The sequence below is a fragment of the Dendropsophus ebraccatus genome, chromosome 4, assembly GCF_027789765.1.
Source record: "Dendropsophus ebraccatus isolate aDenEbr1 chromosome 4, aDenEbr1.pat, whole genome shotgun sequence".
Taxonomy (NCBI): Eukaryota; Metazoa; Chordata; class Amphibia; order Anura; family Hylidae; genus Dendropsophus; species Dendropsophus ebraccatus.
The window spans coordinates 154,176,181-154,196,468 of record NC_091457.1 but is presented as its reverse complement, the minus strand read 5'-3'; the positions used below and the strand labels follow the sequence as shown (position 1 = coordinate 154,196,468).

Here is a 20,288-nt window from a genome sequence, read left to right as displayed (position 1 = left end):
CACTCCTGCTGAGACTGCCTGTCTAATAGAGACATATGGGGATCACATGAGACTCCTCGCTATATGGAAAACATCCCTGTCCTGTATACTGATGTGACGCTTGACAAGAATTTGTCATATGCTATCACAATTTCATAATGTGCTCAGAGAGACAGGCGGCTAGGGGGGAGGCAGTCACAGCTCAGGAGAAACAAAAGGAAACATACAAAAATGTATACTCAAGCCTACAATGTATGGGAGGAATACAGAAAACAGCTTGTGCACGCTGCCGCTGTATGATGCATGATAAATGACAGCACACAGAACCAACAAAGCATTAATATCTGGGAGAGACTTTCACTAGTCTCTAGATATTTCACTAGTGACATCATAAACATTGTATCTGTGCAGATGTACACAGTTTGCACCATGCACTGATTAGAGATGAACATGCAGGCCGATAGATAGATAGATAGATAGATAGATAGATAGGAGATAGATAGATAGATAGATAGATAGATAGATAGATAGGAGATAGATAGATAGATGATAGATAGGAGATAGATAGATAGATAGATAGATAGATAGATAGATAGATAGATAGATACAGGGCCGGCGTCAGCACCCGGCATACTCGGGCAAGTGCCAGGGCCCACGGCCGCCCAAGGGGCCCCCGACACTTGCCTGAGCAGTGAGCCAGGCGCCCGCCACATCACCGACCCCCGGGGGGGCGGGTGCTGCCGGCCCCAAGTCCGGGGGAGGGCTGGATGGGCTGGGGAAGGACCTGCTGTGTTTGCTGCACTGGGGAAGGACCTGCGGTGACGTCATAAGGGGGCGGGGCTGAGAACGGGAGAGGATGCAGGTGGATGAAGGACCTGTGATCATTGATCATGTGTCAGGAGGAGGCGGGGCTCACTTATACCTTCTTTCTGTGAGTTTTAGTCCTACTCTATATCTCCTTTTGTAATATCCTCTGATCTCCCATAATAACAGGCTGTCCATGATGGGAGTTGTAGTACTCCTCTTAAATCTCCTCCTGTGATGTCCTCTGATCTCCCATAATAACAGGCTGTCCATGATGGGAGTTGTAGTACTCCTCTTATATCTCCTCCTGTGATGTCCTCTGATCTCCCATAATAACAGGCTGGATATGCTGGGAGTTGTAGTACTCCTCTTAAATCTCCTCCTGTAATGTCCTCTGATCTCCCATAACAGGCTGGACACACTGGGAGTTGTAGTTCCCCCTTGTAAACCTCATGTAATGCCTCCTGATTGTAACTCCATTCTAGCCTGCTCTATGATGAACAAGCTAGAATACAGACTCCAGGGGGACGACCTCCTTCTAGCACCTCCATTCTAGTCTCTGCGTGGATCCGATCTCACCAGCAGGCACACAGCGATGACGTCATCACGCCTGCTGGTGGATCCACAAGGCGCACACAAGGGAGAAGATCCCCGCCCGGATTAGTGAGTATGATTTTATTTTTTTATTTTCTTGTGCTGAGGGAGATCAGGGGGCAGGGGACATTCCCCGAGGTGTGCTACGTGTGCCCCGAGGTGTGCTATACAAAGGGGCCCGCTGAGGCTTTCTCGCCCAAGGGCCCACAAAAACCTGGAGCCGGGCCTGGATAGATAGATAGATAGATAGATAGATAGATAGATAGATAGATAGATAGATAGATAGATAGATAGGAGATAGATAGATATGAGATAGATAGATAGATAGATAGATAGATAGATAGATAGATAGGAGATTGATGATAGATGGAGAAGATTGGCACTAAAGGGGCACAGTGTTACTGGCATTTATATGGGGTGACCTGTCTAGCTGAAGCAGTAGTACCTATTGTGGTAGAGTACTTTGTGGCTGGCACTGTTATCTGGGCACAGAGTAGCTGGCACTGTTATCTGGGCACAGAGTAGCTGGCACTGTTATCTGGGCACAGAGTAGCTGGCACTGTTATCTGGGCACAGAGTAGCTGCCACTGTTATCTGGGTTCCAAATAGCTGGCACTGTTATTTGGGCCCTAAGTAGCTGGCACTGTTATCTGAGCACAGAGTAGCTGGCACTGTTATCTGGGCACAGAGTAGCTGGCACTGTTATCTGGGCCCCAAGTAGCTGGCACTGTTATTTGGGCCCCAAGTAGCTGGCACTGTTATTTGGGCCCCAAGTAGCTGGCACTGTTATTTGGGCCCTAAGTAGCTGGCACTGTTATCTGGGCCCCAAGTAGCTGGCACTGTTATCTGGGCCCTAAGTAGCTGGCACTGTTATCTGGGCCCCAAGTAGCTGGCACTGTTATCTGGGCCCCAAGTAGCTGGCACTGTTATCTGGGCACAAAGTAGCTGGCACTATTAGAGAAGCCCAGTGTTACAGGCTTGATGACCCATGTGTCCAGCATTATACAGGGTATATACTGCGGTTACCACTATCCAGGTGGAAATGTTACACTATATGCATAACACATAGCAGCACCTGTACACAAGTTACTCCTATACAACCATTGTTCCATCTGGGACATTTCGGCATATCCTTCTGTAGAGCGGAGTGCACGGACAGACGTACGAAGGGAGAGCAGGGGACGTCCATGCTAGTTAGGGGGGATTCCTGTCCTATCAGACATTTATGGCAAATACGTACAATGTCACAGAAAATCAAGAGACACTAAAATAAATGAGCAAAATGTGGAGAAAAACATCAACCAACATGCAACCAGCTATATCCGCCCTCAATGATAAACCTGCTCTGTTATACAGGGATATTTCCTCTCTCTTTTATACTCACTGTTCACTTAGGGTCCTATTCCACGGGCCGATGGGGGCCGATCAATAATGTAAATGAGTGCCGATCTGCTAGATCGGCGCTTGTTAACTGGGTCTAATACACAGCCCGATAATCGTTTAACGAGGGCTGCAGGGACATCAATACCGACATCAAACACTATACATTTATCTACACATGTTGCAGGGCTTCTCCTGCGCTCCTTCTTCCTCCTGGTCCCGCGCACAGCAGCAGCTTCAGTGCAGCCTGTTAGCTGAAAGGCCGCTCAGCCAATCACTGGCCCGCGGCGGTCCTGGCCTGTGATTAGCTGAGCGGTCTGTCAGCTAAGATAGGCCGCACCGAAGCTGCTGCTGTGCGCAGGACCAGGAGGAAGAAGGAGCGCAGAAGCCCTGCAACATGCTTAGGTAATGTATGGTGCTTGTGGAATCGTCAGTCGCCCTCCGCACACACCGCTATTCCACACAGCCATGTGCGGTCGGTGCCCAATGATTTTAGGTTTGAACCTAAATAAACGATCAGCTGATGACACAATTATCGGCTGATCGTTGTCTCTATTCCACGGAGCGATAATCGGCCGAATTGCCCAATTCTGCCGATTATCGTGGAATAGGCCCCCTAGGCTGGGCGCACACTATATAAAAACAGATGAAAAAGCGGATGCAATTGTGTGCATCCATTTTGATCTGTTTATTCATTGACTTCTATTCTAAAAAAAAAAGAAGGATCTAAACGCATCCATTTTTTTTTTAACATACACAAAATTGTCCAAAAATAGTCCGTTTTTTTTTTATAATGGAAGTCAATGGAAAAACGGGTCAAAACAGATGCGCACAATTGCATCTGTGTGAACCCAGTCTTAGTGAAAGTTTCTATTTCAGAATCTGGAAAAGCTTTAGGTCAACCCCCTGTGGAAACTCTAAAGCCGATCTCATGGTCTGTCTCCAAACTTTGTGTGTGATGCCTCTTGCTCAGCCACGTGCACAGATAATGTATGTGATATCTGTTTCACAGACGGACGGCTGCGGTACAATATTTGCACACTGTGAGATTCCACAGTGGCCGATCCTGCGCACAGAGACGCATGCAGGATGGAGTGTTGTGTGCTGGCGAGCTGCCTGGTCGCAGTCTCTGGGGAAAATCCACTTTAAAATCTTGGAAGTCTTTAAAATTCATTTAGCCAGCAGGTCTGTGGAGCGCTCTATAAACAGTGCAGACACGGGAGGGGGCTGCTCTCCCAGCTTAGGTCATACACAAAGCAACCTGACGCTCTGTCCCCCGGGTAGTGAGAAGCCGGGCTCCGCTGATCAATAGGAAAGCGGCTTGTGAATCTTAAAGTGACGCAAAGTCTTCTGTGATTATATAAAAGGAAGAGGAAAAGGAAAGAAAGGGAGATGGATGTAAGACTGGGGATGTTTGTACAGCCAACAAGATCAGAGGGAAATGATCAGAAAATGGAGGTATCTCCACAATCCTAATAGTGGCTCATAGTCCCTGTATTCCCCAGATAGGAGGAGATGGTTAGCCAAGGGTCGTTCTTTTGGCTGAGGATGAGCATGCGTAATTCACACCTACTATTATTCCATAGTGATACCATGTATGTAGATACGTATGTGATGTCACTGCACAGGGCGATTCCCTGCTTCTTTCAAGGTACATGCAGTTCCTGAACTTGTATTTCTTTCAAACCAACCAGTGCCAGAAAGTGGTGGAGATTTGTAATTTACTTTTAAAAAAAATCTCCAGTCTTCCAGTATTATCAGCTGCTGTATGTCCTGCAGGGAGTGGTGTATTCTTTCCAGTCTGACACAGTGCTCTCTGCTGCCACCTCTGTCCATGTCAGGAATTATCCAGAGCAGAGGCAAATCCCCATAGAAAACCTCACCTACTCTCCGGGCTGGAGAGAATACACCACTTCCTGCAGGACATATAGCACCTGATAAGTACTGGAATACTTGAGATTTTTTTAATAGAAGTAAAGTACAAATCTATTTAAGATTATACAAATTTATACAGAAGAGCAGGGACAGACAAGATATATATCTAAAAAGATATAACATTTGTATTTTATCACTGCTCTTCCAGTGTTAGGAGATTGTGTGACAAGATCAGACAATATCACACATACAGGACCTGAAGCAGATTCAAAGCAAATCAATTCTTGGCCATCATCTCAGCTGCAGATCCTGTACGTGTGAACGCACCCTTAGGGTGCCTTCACACCTACCGTATCGCAGTAGAAAATCCGCTGCGGATCCGAAGCAGATCCGCAGCAGATTTAACTAAATGAATGAACACAGCATTAAATACGCACTGTCAAATCCGCTGCGATTTGTAAGTGCGGATTTAGTGCTGTGTTCATTCATTTAGTTAAATTTTCTACTGCGATACAGTAGGTGTGAAGGCACCCTTAAGAGGGTTGTTGGGGCCTATGCACAAGTTTTGAGGATCCTCTGGGGCAGGGCAGCTTCAGGTCACATGGTTCTGCCAGTTGTCCTAGGACTCTGATGGTGAACCTATGACACGCGTAGCCATAGATGCTGACACGAGGCCGCCATGCGGCCGCATAGAGAAAAGTGTGCTGAACTGCCTTGGAGCTTGTATGCAGCCGCATACAAGCTCAAAGGCAGTTCAGCATCCTTACAGTGCACCCTGACCCCACGTACTCCCCGCCCCACGTACCGCCCGGACGCAGCTACTGTGACGTCACCCGGCACAATAGCTGCGTACGGCCAGCCGGAGCGGTGCAGCGCTCCAGCTCCGCCTGCTCCTGCTTCCAGCCCCGCCTGCTCCTGCCTGCAGTGTCGTCTCCTGGTGCCACAGCATGGCACCATGGTGCCGAAAACTGACACACCAAGCTCAAAAGGTTGCCCATCGCTGTCCTAGGAGAAGGAGGGTCTAACTTCACAAACACACAGGATACTACAGGAAGGGAGGGAATGCAGGGCACTGGTGAGAAATAGTGTTTCCCATAATCACAGAGGAGCCGTGCTGGAAATAAGAGAATATACATATATATCTCTGGACACATTTTGGGTTGGATTAGGACTTTTTGGGGGGGCGAAAAAAAATAAGCTTATGGTTAAATCACCTGTAGAAAGAAGAAAATACAAATCCATGGAGATTTTAGTGCCATCGAAGCTCAGGGAAGTGCACACATAGGTCACCCAACTCTATAGCCAGTACAGAAAACAATGAGATTTAGGCTGGGTTCACACTACGTTTTGTTTTTGTTTTTTTGTTATTGTTGTTGCAAAAAACGGATGAAAAACGGATGTAAAAAACGGGTGCATTTGTGTGCATCCGTTTTTCTATTGACTTCCATTATAAAAAAAGGATTAAAACGGATCCGTTTTCTTTTAACACACACAAAAATATAGTCTACCTCATTTTGGTGTCCGTTAAAAAAACTGATCAGTTTTTTTTATAATGGAAGTCAATGGAAAAAAGGATCAAAACGGAAGCACACAAATGCATCCCTTTTTTGCAAAAAACAGATGAAAAAACGAATTGCAAAAACGCAATGTGAACCCAGCCTAAAAAATAGACTGGCATTAGGTTCGCAAGGAAAACTGGAAATCCCTTTAAAAAGTACAACATCCATTTTGTGTTAACATCACAGATGCGCAACTTGAGCATACTCGATGGAGACCAGGAAAATATGGATTAGGCCTATCGCCCTATGCATGTTTTCCAAGACTCCCTAGGGCTGCATCCAACTTCGTCAGCTGGAGGTATTCAACAATTGGACTGGAGCCTGCCCAAGCTGACCTCATCTCTAGTTAACATCCAAATCAGGGATTCTCTTTTCATTATCTTTGGCTTTCGTATGTCTCCTTGATGTTATTGTTGATGAGCTGCTGAGGGTAGGCCCTTTTACCTATGGCAGCTGACAGTTTAGTCCCATCTTACCTTCCATGCAGAAAGAGTCATCTCAGCTATACTGCACAGGCTCTGCTACAATAGCATAAAGCTATTTCTATTGGCTGAGCTAGTGAGACCTATCTGTCAGGAGACTAAGTGAGCATGCATGTGTGTCCTCCAGCCCAGTTCAGTAAGTGGACCTGCACGCCACTACACATTCTGGACACCAGGTGGCGCCAGATTATGTAAGTAAATGTCATAGCTTTTCTGAATTGTATTTTTAACAGCACACAAATGGCAAATAGTGCTGAGTTTTAATCATTTATACAATAAAAATGATATTTAATGGTGAGGAAACCCTTTTGCTAAAGAGACATTATATCCTCTGTTGGCAATGCTGCGGCTAGATCTGGATCTGGAAACGTCTGCTATAAGTAGGTAACTATGATGAACACAATAAAGGGCAGGTAAGTAGTAAATCTGTGTATCTCCAACCTGTGGCTCTTCAGTTGGCTTAGTGGGAGTTGTAGTTGTGATACAGCTGGAGAACCGATAACTGTACAGTGACCAATAAGGAAAAAGCTTTAGTAAATATATGGCAATGAGGTAGCATGATGGACAAATACAAGGGAAAGTAGGTCAAGAGTGAAGATAATAATGGTAGCTAGGTATAATGAAGATGGTGATGGTAGGTGGATATAATGAAGATGGTGATGGTAGGTAGGTATAATGAAGATGATGATGGTAGGTAGATATAATGAAGATGATGGTAGGTAATGAGTCAATTAAGGAAGTAGGACTATACTGAAAATAATAATGGAAGGTAGGGCACTGTAAATATAATACCAGACGGTAGATAAGAACTGAAGATAATAATAGGTCACAAATGAATATAAAATGGTAGGTAAGAGGGCAGTAACCATGTAGTTATAGGTAGATGGGTAGTAACCAACTGTGGTTAGTAGATGGTCAGTGAACATAAAAATGGTAGGTAGGTGGCCACTGAACATAATGATATAAGCACGAAAGTACTCTCCAGCTCGCTTGATTACTTTTAAACCTTTATTGTATAATGTTTAAAAGGCCGACGCGTTTCGGGCTCTCTTGCCCTTATTCATGGCTCTCTGTCAGGAGGTCCCGAGACGACCCATTAATTAAGAAGTCGTCACCCAAAATATAAGGGGGGACTATTCCCTGTCCATGCCCTACAATGATAAAGGAGAAAGGTGAGCAGAGTGGCGTCAGTAGCCCCGCCACAAGAACATAATGATGGTAGGTAGGTGAACACTGAACATACGAATGATTGTAGGTTGCAACTAAACATAATAATGGTAGATAGGTGGCCAGTAAAAATAATAAGGATGAATAGGTGGTCAGTAGATATATTAAGGATGGGGAGGTGGCCAGTAAATATAGTAAGGATGGGTAGGTGGCCAGTAAATATAATAAGGATGGGTAGGTGGCCAGTAAATAAAATAAGGATGGGGAGGTGGTCAGTAAATATAATAAGGATGGGGAGGTGGCCAGTAAATATAATAAGGATGGGGAGGTGGCCAGTAAATATAATAAGGATGGGGGGGGGGGGGGGGCAGTAAATATAGTAAGGATGGGGAGGTGGCCAGTAAGTATAACAATAATAATTGGTAGGTGGTCGTCACTGACCATTATAATTGTAGGCGATACGCCCCATGTGTTGAAGCTATAGCAATGTATTGAGTCACACGTCGCTGTTACTGTAACACTTGGTTGTGTGGAAGTGATACTATCCTACACCTTTGTGTGAGGAGCCACAGTCACGTACAGGCAGGACAGGACATCCACCACAACAACCTCATGACATTTCCTACTCTCTTCTACTGTGTCTAAAGCAGACTGAGGATATAGACCACCAACGCCGGCAGTCAACACTGGCACGATACAGAACATATACGGAAGAGGCGTAAAAATAAATAAATAAATAAAAACCCACCACAAGTAGGAAAGCAAGGCGTAATAACAGCTGTCAAAAAAGAAACCATGAAAAATAATAATTAAGCGGCGTACGCGGGGAGGAACCCTGTGCCCGCTACCCCGGCACACACAAACACTGCGGATAAATAGAAATATCTCCCATCCCGCACACAGGCTCCTTTCACACCAGTCAAAATGACAGAATTTAGCTTTGAAACCTGCTGGCAACATCCTCTGCATTATTAAACCAGTGTCTGGATAGAAGGGGATTAAACAGTGCCGCATACATTATTCCAAAATATGTCTAACAAGTCGCTTCATTATCCTCTGCCTTTTCACGGCTCCGTGTGATGTACAAATGCTACATTTTTTCCTTTTTTTATTTTTACCAACAGCTGGGAAGGGTGAGCTCCCGGCCCATTCTTAGCGTTCACATCTTTCGCCGTAGCCCCTTCTCCCCCTCTTCATTGTATTTCCTGCAGAACAGAGGAAGGGCCCTTCTTCTAAAGATCAATTCATATTTCCATAATCCATGCTTGTGCCTCTCCCCGGGGTGGTGGGTGTCCCTCGTGTCTTGAGCTACGTTCTACAACTGTCAATAAGTCCTGGTAACAATGGGGCTCAGACAAAGGGGCTTTGGCAGACGAAAGAGGCAGATAAGTGGGGGGGGGAGTCTTGGCTGGTGCCATATGCTGGTTTGATTTTCAGAATACCCTCCCGGTAAAGGAGAAACGTTCCTTCATCATAATCCCCCAACATGCACTTTTAACCCTTGTGCGAAACAAAGACGAACACTTTTTATAGTAGGTTATAAACATCATCCACGGCGAAATATATCTTAAGATATAAAAAATCTAAAAAATATAAAAAGTTAGAATTTTTTTATTTTATTTTAATTTGATTTTAATAATATTTTTTTCTGGTAACTATTATATTGTGACTCTACAAGTTTTGGCGAAGCACATTGGTGCATAGGTGACCCTTTGGCTTTGCTTAACCTGCCTTAAAATATAACCAAAATGGATCGGCCCCAAGATGGGAGGTTATAAATGAGATTATCCCTTAAAGACCGGCACAGACGTAGCCATTAACCTCAGATTAAGTGGTCAAGAACTTGGGTCTCCCATTCAGATGTCACACGTGCCATGACCGGCAAAGCAGGTAAAGTGGATGGAGCACAGACCAGAAGAGCAATGACAAACCGCATAGTCACCAGAAGACAGGAGTTTGCAAGAGTTTTAGTATACAAAATATACTAAATAATAGTGGATGTAAAAATTTGATCTGGTTACATCCAACTGGCAAACACTATTAAAGAGTTTTATAGGCTTAAAGGGGCTAACCCAAGATTAGAAACTGATCATTGATCTACATAATAAATATAAGTAGCTGATCAATGGGGCCTGCTCATAAGAACATGCTTGCTCAGCAGATAGCGGCATTATGTGGCTCAAGCCACTCTTTATCTCCTAGATTGGTGATCGTTTACAAAGCCTTTAGGCTCGATAATCGTGTGGCCTTGGCTGGATAAATAATGGCTAGATTGCTCTAATCAGCCGTCAGCTGCACATCAGCTATTACACAAGGAGATGTGCAGATGACAGCCAATTATTTTTTGACATGTCAGAATTGGCGGCCAGCCAATGAGCTGGCTGGGAAGCCTACTGGTCAGATACTTATCAACAATATAGGAGATATGTAATACATTGTTACCTTGGGGGCAAAAACAAAACCTTAACCCATCCTGTTGAAAGTGCTGTGCAATCTGCAGGGGGCATGTTATACAGCAGGAGGAGTGGAGAAAATTCATATACATATATGTGGGAATAAACATACAATTTATCCATTTATCCCTCTGGCCATTTTGGGATTAGGAGTCCAGTGGGTGGTCCTAATCGATGTATCACTGCCAAGAAATGCTAACATTATGTATCCACATTAAAGGGACATGCCCTAGAATCATATATACATAACCCAAATACCCACAACTAGTAGACATGGTTGTAATGTTGACTTCCCCATTACTCTTAGAAAGGCTGCTAAGAAGATGATGCTCAGTGTACTTTATGTACTGAAGAGAGCACTGCTTCCAATTGAAGAGATCCTGCTTTGCATGGAGTCTTACAGGCAATGCTCAATGGGAAAATTATGTAAAATAGAAGACTGTCTCTCTAGTGCCTAGAGAGACAGTCTAAACTGTCTAAAACTGTCAAGGCCCTTTACATAGACCAAACTAAACAGTCTAAACTGTCAAGGCCCTTTACATAGACCAATTATTAGAAAAATGAGCATCCACAGGCATGTTCATTCCCAATAACTAGTTCATGTAAAAAGGACCAGCAAGGAAACGCTCGCCCGTCAGCCGACTGAATTTTTTGTATGGTAAAATGTATGCTCATTATCGGGGCAGCTTTGGCCAGTGTAAAAAGGCCCTAAATCATTGTCTGACCTGATAAGAATTAGGAATATTACCCAAGCCAGGGGGCTATTGGTAGACAGCTGTTTCAGGGTACTCTGCTCCCATCAGTACACAGCGGGGTGCTGGCTGGCAGCTTTCATGCCTTTGATACAGTCGTGTATTACACTGCACAGATCCAGCTATGGACGGAGCCTTATAGGTGACAGCCAAGGGAGCAACACCTTCCCTACACCTCCTTGTATCACCAATGTTCATGGGAAGAAAGAGTACGCAAAATGGCCCTCACATCTTCGACAGGTGGCTTCCCTTCAAGTCAGTGCTTCACTCAAACTAATCTTACAGCATTGACTTTGATATTCTAAGCCAAAAAATCTTGCCAAAAGGAACCGATACTCTCATTCTTTTTTCTCCATGAGGTGTACTGATACTACAGAGGATGTAGCACACGGCTCCCAATCATACACAATCCCGTCTTCTGCTAGCTAACAGAAGGGGTCCTCAGAAGAATTAAGCTTCTACTTCTTCTCTCCTCCGTACGATCTCCAGTCTATCCTTCTCTCTTTTATATTTCCCCTATTACTCCACTTCTCCTCCACTCATTCCATGTCTTCCCCTATCAAGTCTCCTCCTCTTCCCCTCTTCTAATTCCTCTACTTCTTCCCAATTGTCCTGAGAGATCTAACAATAAATCTGCCCCTCAACAGTGCATTATACAGTCCACTATGGCTTATTGTATGAGCACTTTATATTGTATTGTTTGAGAAGAATAAAACAAGTGACTTGGTCACTACGAATCTTATTATTTAGGTATAGTATTACATGGCAAAAATCTTTTTCTTTCAAATTAACTAGTGTCAGAAAGTTATACAGATTTGTAATTTAAACTAAAAAATCTCAAATCTTCCAGTGCTTGTTAGCTGCTGTATGTCCTGCAGGAAGTGGTGTATTCTCCCCAGTCTGACACAGTGCTCTCTGCTGCCATCTCTGTCCATGTCAGGAACTGTCCAGAGCAGTAGGAAATGCCCATAGAAAACCTCTCCTGCTCTGGACAGTTCCTGACATGGACAGAGGTGGCAGCAGAGAGCACTGTGTCAGACTGGAGAGAATACAGCACTTCCTGCAAGACACACAGCAGCTGATAAGTACTGGAAGACTTGAGATTTTTAAATTTAAATTACAAATCTGTATAATTTTCTGACACCAGTTGATTTGAAAGAAAAAGATTTTCACCATGTAATACTGTACCCAAATAATAGGCTTCGTAGTGACTTGAGATTTTTAAATAGAGGTATTACAAAGCTGTATAACTTTTTGACCCCAGTTGATCTAAAAAAATTTCTTTGGGACAGCGTACCCCTTCAAAAGCTGCACTGTAATTTAAAAGAACTTTTGACGCGTTTTGATTCTCGGTGCTGACACTTCCACCTATCTCTAGATATAGTAGAGAAAAATTCTCTTTATTTTCGTCTCGGTGCAAAATCTGGTCACCGAAACCGGATCCATTATAAGGCTATGTTCAGACTACGTAAGAGACCGGCCGCTCTGTGACCTGGCCAGGTCAAGGAACGGCCGGTCTCTGAAAAGATCTCTTTCGGGCCGCAGAGTTCTGATGTAAGAGCATGCGTGCGCACCTGCATCAGAATTCCCCACTGCACACAATAGAGCGTGCAGCCGGAGCCGCTCGCTCCATAGTGTGCACTGACAGGCTTTTCTGCGTCCGCTATTCACTGAATTGTTTGACGCAGAAAACTGACATGTCAGTTTTCTACGGCGCCGCTAGGGATCCCAGCCGAAGTGTATACCATGTGTATACACTCCGTCCGGGATCCCTTCAGCCTGCAGCACCACGTACGTTCAGTGGAAATCACAGACATTGAAACAATGGCCATGATTTCCACAGAACTTACATAGTGTGAACAGTCTAAGTGTAGTGACCCCGATTCCAGGACTGAGCGGAGAGCCAGAGAATGAAACACACAGCTACGCACTTCTCCCCCCTCTATCCAGTGATCATTGGGATCTCATCACCTGGACCTTGACTGATCAAAACCTTTAACATGTCTGCAGGACAATGGCTAACACTTTAACACTCAAAGAAGAAACGTCATTTGGGCCTTAAAATTTTTTTTTAAATAAAAAGCACATGATCAATCTGAAAAAAAAAAAACTAAAAGTGATTTTACTTTAATTTGATCTGTATGCCTCACGGCTAGCAAGGTCGGCCTGCCACTGACATGTATGAATAGTGAGCTGCACACAACAAAGCAGGATTGGTGCTGGCAGTCCAGAGTCTTCCCAGGAAGCGGAGGTGTGTACACATCATTACATCCAGCCGCGCTCGCTGGGCTTTAACACAATCACATCTACTTGTGATATTACCAACCTGGTCGGAGAAGTCCTCCGGGAACTTCCAGAGTAAGGCCGGATCTGTAAATAATTGACACAGAGAATTAATCAGGACAGGACCGAACCACCAGAGACATTAATATTGACAAGCTCTCCACCACGGAGAATCAAACCTCTCGCACATAGAATCCGAGGACTTCTGTGGACCCAAAAGAGTTAATCCTGACCTCTAAAAATGGGTCAAACAATGCGCGGTTCTCATATAGCACAACCTGCTGCAGCAAAAACATGGTATACAATATCAGAATAAAAAAAAACCCTGATGAGAACACTCACATATAAGCTGCGATAGAGAACAACTACAATAGTGGAGGTCCAGGCATGCCCATGCAACGCTAACTGTAACAAGACCTGAGCACTGCTCTATGACATCACACATAAGGCATAGGATCGCTCTATGACATCACACATAAGGCATAGGATCGCTCTATGACATCACACATAAGGCATAGGATCGCTCTATGACATCACACATAAGGCATAGGATCACTATGACATCACACATAAGGCATAGGATCGCTCTATGACATCACACATAAAGCATAGGATCGCTCTATGACATCACACATAAGGCATAGGATCGCTCTATGACATCACACAAGGCATAGGATCGCTCTATGACATCACACATGAGGAATAGGATCGCTCTATGACATCACACATAAGGCATAGGATCACTATGACATCACACATAAGGCATAGGATCACTATGACATCACACATAAGGCATATGATCGCTCCGTGACATCAAACATAAGGCATATGATTGCTCTATGACATCACACATTAGGCATATGATTGCTTTATGACATCACACATAAGGCATATGATCGCTCTATGACATCACACATAAGGCATAGGATCACTCTGTGACATCACACATAAGGCATATGATCGCTCCATGACATCAAACATAAGGCATATGATCGCTCTATGACATCAGAAATTTTGCTGGGATCAGAAGGAGTAAACGATCATAGTAATGATCCTAACTAACGATGATCGTTCTGTGTAATATAAAGAACAATTTCAGGTTAATGATAAACAATCTAGTTTGTGATAGTTTTTCGTTAGTTGTTAATCGTTAAAAATCGCTCCGTGTAATAGGACCCTAACACCGTGGTCACTTCAACCAGCTGCTTTGACTTCTGTTCACTGTGATACAATAGATCCTGATAGTGTAGGGAGTGGCCTGCACTTTCTCCAGACATGAATCTCACAGAAAACCTGTAGGATCAGCTGAGTGGCCGTGTAGAGGTTGGTAACTCTGTACCCAAGAACCTCGAAGACTTGAGGGTCATCCTCCAAGAGTGGGGTGCCAGGCCTTAGCAGACAACAAGGCGACTTGTGAACAGCGGGAGACGTCGCCGTCAAGCTGTAATTGATGCTCGAGGGCACATGACAAGTTATTGAGACAGTGACATGTTCTTGGAGTATATCCACCTCTGCGGTTGGCTTCTGTTTCAATAAATAGTTTGAAATGAGGAAATCACCATTGCTGCTTCCTATATACCCCAAGATATATCATCACTGGAGCCGAAACTCTTTATGTTTTCCATAAATTTCACCTCCAAGTAGTGTACAGTATATTTTACCAAGACCCCAGAATAAGCGATTTGAATGGGTAAGGACCCTATTCCACGGGATGATTATCGTTCTGATAATCGTTAAAACGTTCAGATCGAATCGATAATAGGTCGGTTGAATAGCAGTTAACGATTAAACAACGATTGAGAAATCGTTGATTGCTTAATAAGACCTGGAGCTATTTTTATCGTTGCTCGTTCGCAAATAATTCGCATTGAATAAGACGTCGTTCGGTCGTTCGCAGTAGCAACGAACGCAATAGCGATGACAGGTCGACCGCAAGAACGATCATAAGTAACGATTATCGTTCCATGTAAATGGGTGAACGATTTCAGCCCGTTCGCAATATCGGTTGTTTGAGATCGTTTATCGTTAATGATTATGCCAACGATAATCGTCCCGAGGAATAGGGCCCTAAGCTATACACACTGCTGCTATAATATGCCTACATGTACACTCCATATACAAATTATATTCAGCTGCACTTCCTAGAGCATACAGGTGCCAAGGGAATGTCCCGACCATGGACCACGTAGATTCCAGACCAGTGGAATAGGGCCCTAAGGCAGTGATATTCGTCCATTCAGGGGAAGCCATATTTATTGTCGCCCAACCTTACGATTCAAGGGCAAAAAAGTTTTGACTTTTACTCCGTTAAAGAATTCTTGGCAAAATAATAAATCCCATAACAACACACGAACCAATGTGCAAAAATATCATTAGCGTAAAGCGTAGTGTGACAAGTGAGGACAAGTGAATATGAGGTGTAGGGAGGCGGATGATGAAGTGACTGCTCGGTGCATACATGAGTGAGCGCTGTATCCAGCCTCTGCGAGAGTCCATCCTGCTGATTCAGAAACCTCAAACAATACACAAGGGAGCCATTGCTAATCTGCTTTATAGATGCTGTGTTCTTGAACATGACACTTCAAGTGGTTACAATGTGACAAAAGAGCCTGAACAGGCATTTGACTTGTCAGACTGATAGCCATGTCTGCCGAGCTACAATGCGGCGCTGGCTGCCGGCGGATAATTTATCTGCGCCGTACATTATACATGTGCGCCTAAAATGCTGCAGGATGACATTGGATAAATATTTCATTCTATACAATGTTTGTATGGGCTCCCATCGCTTAGAATAAGAAGGCTCATTCCTCATTGTGGCAGACAGTACAAGGTTAGAGAACAGTGAGCGGGACAATCCCAGGGAAAGGACAGAATGGCGCAAAAAGTGCAGAGTGGTGGATTGTAAATCTCAGAATATTGGGGGAGATTTATCAAACATGGTGTAAAGTGAAACTGGCTCAGATTCCACCTTTCATCACTCACAGACTCTTTGGAAAATGAAAGGTGGAATCTGATTGGTTGCTAGCGGCGACTGAGCCAGTTTCACTTTTACACCTTGTTTGAAAAATCTCCCCCATTATATATCAATATTAGAGATGAGCGAACCGGTTCGGGTTCGAGCCGATCTGAACCCGAACGTTCGGTATTTGATTAGCTGGGGCTGCTGAACTTGGATAAAGCTCTAAGGTTGTCTGGAAAACATGGATACAGCCAATGACTATATCCATGTTTTCCACATAGCCTTAGGGCCTTATCCAACTTCAGCAGCCCCCGCTAATCAAATGCCAAAAGTTCGGGTTCGGATGGACTCGAGCATGCTCCAGGTTCGCTCATCTCTAATCAATATATACACTGGAGCGGTGGGAGAAGGCGCCTGGTCTGATGGGTCACGTTCTCCATCATGTGGACGACCGGGTGCGTATGCGTCACTTGAGGATGGCACCAGGATGCACTATAGGAAGAAGACAAGATGGCGGGGGCAATGTACTGCTGGAGACCTTGGGGGAGATTTATCAAACATGGTGTAAAGTGAAACTGGCTCAGTTGCCCCTAGCAACCAATCAGATTCCACCTTTCATCACAGATCCTTTGCAAAATGAAAGGATGAATCTGATTGGTTGCTAGGGGCAACTAAGACAATTCTACTTTACACCAGTTTGATAAATCTCCCCCCATGTGTCCTGGCATCATGTGGATGTTACTGGGACACCGACCACCTACCTAACCATTGTACACACAAAGTCCCCCCCCTTCATGGCAGCGGGACCCCCTAATGTATGTAATGGATAATGCCCCGGGGGCCGCACTGCAGACATTGTACAGGACAAAGAGATCAAGGTGGTGACTCGTCCTCCAGATATCAATCTGATCAATCATCTGTGGGATGTGCTGGAGGAACAATTCCCATCCATGGAGGCCGCACCTCACACCGCACAGGATCTGCTTCTGCCACCGCAGGGGACATCACAGGGATATGGGGTCCAGTGGGTCAGAGCTGTTTTGGTGGTTTTAAAGGGAACCAATCAGCCCAATTGGGCTGATTTGGTACCCTGGAGCGCTGTATAACGCTCCTGTGCAGATCGCGACACGTACCAGCCGTGGCCGGAGCAGCAGCTTTATACCTGAGACAATGAAGTTTAATTCCCCTGCGCGTGGCAGGGAAAGGCGCAGCAGGTAGTCATCTGGGCGGCTCCCCATCTGTGTCTAGTCACCGCTCCCTCCATGTCAGCGAGCTCAGCGGGGACGATTGACAGAAGGAGGCACCAGTAGACCCGGCTGATGGATTCCACTCAGCCAGTGACTGCAGTGGTGTCCCGACTCAGTCACTGACTGGTTGAGCGGGTAATCCATTGTCAGAGTGGTGACGTCACTGGAGAAGGAGATCCAGAAGCCCAGCGGGAGTCCCAGAGTGGTAAGGCAGCGCTGCGTAGAAATGGGGGCACTGCAGGGAAACTGAACACTAAGGCCCAGATTTATCAAAGTGTGTAATATATATATATATATATATATATATATATATATATATATATATTTATTTATACACACACACAGACACACGCACTGGTGTAAACTGCCAACAACCAATCATTTTCCCAGAGCTGAAAGGAGCTGTGATCGGGGGCTGTGGCCAGTTTACACCAGTCTATATTTTACACTCCATCATGAGTCTCCCCCTTTTACTGCCTGGTTTCCACACGGCCGAGGTTCCCAGCCACGATCTGCCATTCTAATAAGCAGGAACTGTCCAAACAGGGAAAAACCCTTTAATTTAAACCTGTGAAATTTCTCAGTGTATAAGATATTGGTATTGAATAGCAGCGCGGGGCACGGCAGCTCTTGTGACACACGCTCTGATGTCTACAAAGTTATACTGACACTTCCCTATAACTCCAAGATACCAGCGAGTACACCCTCCTGTCCCATAAACACGTTGTATATTGTGCAGCTATATCCGGCCTCCACGCCTCATGTTCAGCTTACCGTACACGGCCGGTTCTAGAACTGCTATAGCTATACAGAACACATGATGTAAGATGATGATTCTACCCGCCAAGTATGATCCGGGGAAAGCAGAATGTCGCAAGTTCACGGTTTTGATGACTAATAATTTTATTTCTTGTTATTTTATGCGGCCTTACAAACAGGAAGCCTGGAGGCTAATAGGATTAATCACTTCCTCATCTAGTTGTGGTGAATTCATTGTGTATTAATAAAATGCAATCCATAGTAGAAGCTGAGGAATAGGATGACTGCAATCTATGTCAGGGGTAGGGAACCTGGGCTCTACAGCTGATGCAAAACTACAGCTCCCATCATGCCTGGACAGCCAAAGCTTTAGGAGTCCAATGGGCTGTCCTAATCAGTGACCCCAGGAAGTAGCTGAGATAGGATCAGGCTAGGGCTGGGCGATTAATCGAATTATTCTATTAATTCGCCCAGAAGGTTAGAATTGATTAGATTTTTTGTGAAAACCGTAAATTCGATTTTCAAAAAAAATCATTGCGGGCCGGAGGTGAGGTGCAGGGCAGGTGGCGCATTGAGCCGGAGGTGAGGTGCAGGGCGGGAAGTGCGGCGAGCTGCAGGTCGGTCGGGCAGTCCGCCTAACAGAGCCACAACTGACCTGCCCCGCTCCTTACTAGCGCACCATTCCCCTCCTGGCCAGACATGCAGGTCCCCGGCCTCTAGAGGAGGCTCCTGGAGCTGTACAGCAGGACCTGCACCCCCTGATCCCCCTGTACAGCTCCAGTAATGGCAGCAACGCTATCACCACTACAATCCATGCAGCCTTCTCCAGAGACCGGGGACCTGCATGTGTGGCCAGAAGGGAACTTGTGTGCCGGGATGAGAGGAGGAGGAGGGCTATGTGCACTCCTGCCCCAATCACCCCCAGTCCCCCTTTCAATCACCCCCAGAAGCCCTAGTCCCCCTTCAGTCACCCCTAGCTGCCCCAGTCCCCCTTCAGTCACCCCCAGCTGCCCCAGTCCCCCTTCAGTCACCCCCAGCTGCCCCAGTCCCCCTTCAGTCAACCCCATCTGCTCCAGTCACCCCCGTCTGCCTCAATCACCCCAGCGACCCCAGTTTGCCCAAGTCACCCCCAGTCATCCCTCATCTATATCTGTACTACTACTACTACACCCCTCATCTATACCTGAACTACCGCACCCCTCATTTTTACCTGTACTACTACACCCCTTATCTATACCTATACTACTACTACACCCCTCCTCTATACCTGTATTACTATTACACCCCTGATCTATACCTGTACTACACCCCTCATCTATACCTGTACTACCGCACCCCTTATCTTTACCTGTACTACTACACCCCTCATCTATACCTGTACTACTACTACTATACCCCTCATCTTTACCTGTACTACTACTACACCCCTCATCTATACCTGTACTACTACTACACCCCTCATCTATACCTGTACTACTACTACACCCCTCATCTATACCTGTACTATTACTACACCCCTCATCTTTACCTGTACTACTACTACACCCCTCATCTATACCTGTACTACTACTACACCCCTCATCTATACCTGTACTACTAATCCCCCTCATCTGTGCTACTAATACACCCCTCATCTTTACCTGTACTACTACTACACCCCTCATATTTACCTGTACTACTACTACTACACCCCTCATCTATACCTGTACTACTACAACCCTCATCTATACCTGTACTACTACTACACCCCTCATCTATACCTGTACTACTACTATACCCTTTATCTATACCTGTACTACTACTACACCCCTCATCTATACCTCTTCTACTACTACACCCCTCATCTATACCTGTACTACTACACCCCTCATCTATACCTGTACTACTACTACACCCCTCATCTATACCTGTACTACTACTACACCCCTCATCTATACCTGTACTACTACTACTACTACACCCCTCATCTATACCTGTACTACTACTACACCCCTC

General features: G+C 45.2%; 1 protein-coding gene across 5 annotated transcripts in view; it reads right to left on the bottom strand.

Moving 5' to 3' along the window:
- The window catches only part of DENND1B (DENN domain containing 1B), a 142,146-nt gene that overhangs the window by 92,425 nt on the left and 29,433 nt on the right, over positions 1-20,288 (bottom strand). For all 5 annotated transcript variants that reach the window (XM_069967504.1, XM_069967506.1, XM_069967505.1 and 2 more), the window contains one exon: positions 13,372-13,415. In XM_069967504.1, coding sequence (XP_069823605.1) covers positions 13,372-13,415 — 44 coding nt within the window. The remainder of the gene's footprint in view (positions 1-13,371; positions 13,416-20,288) is intronic.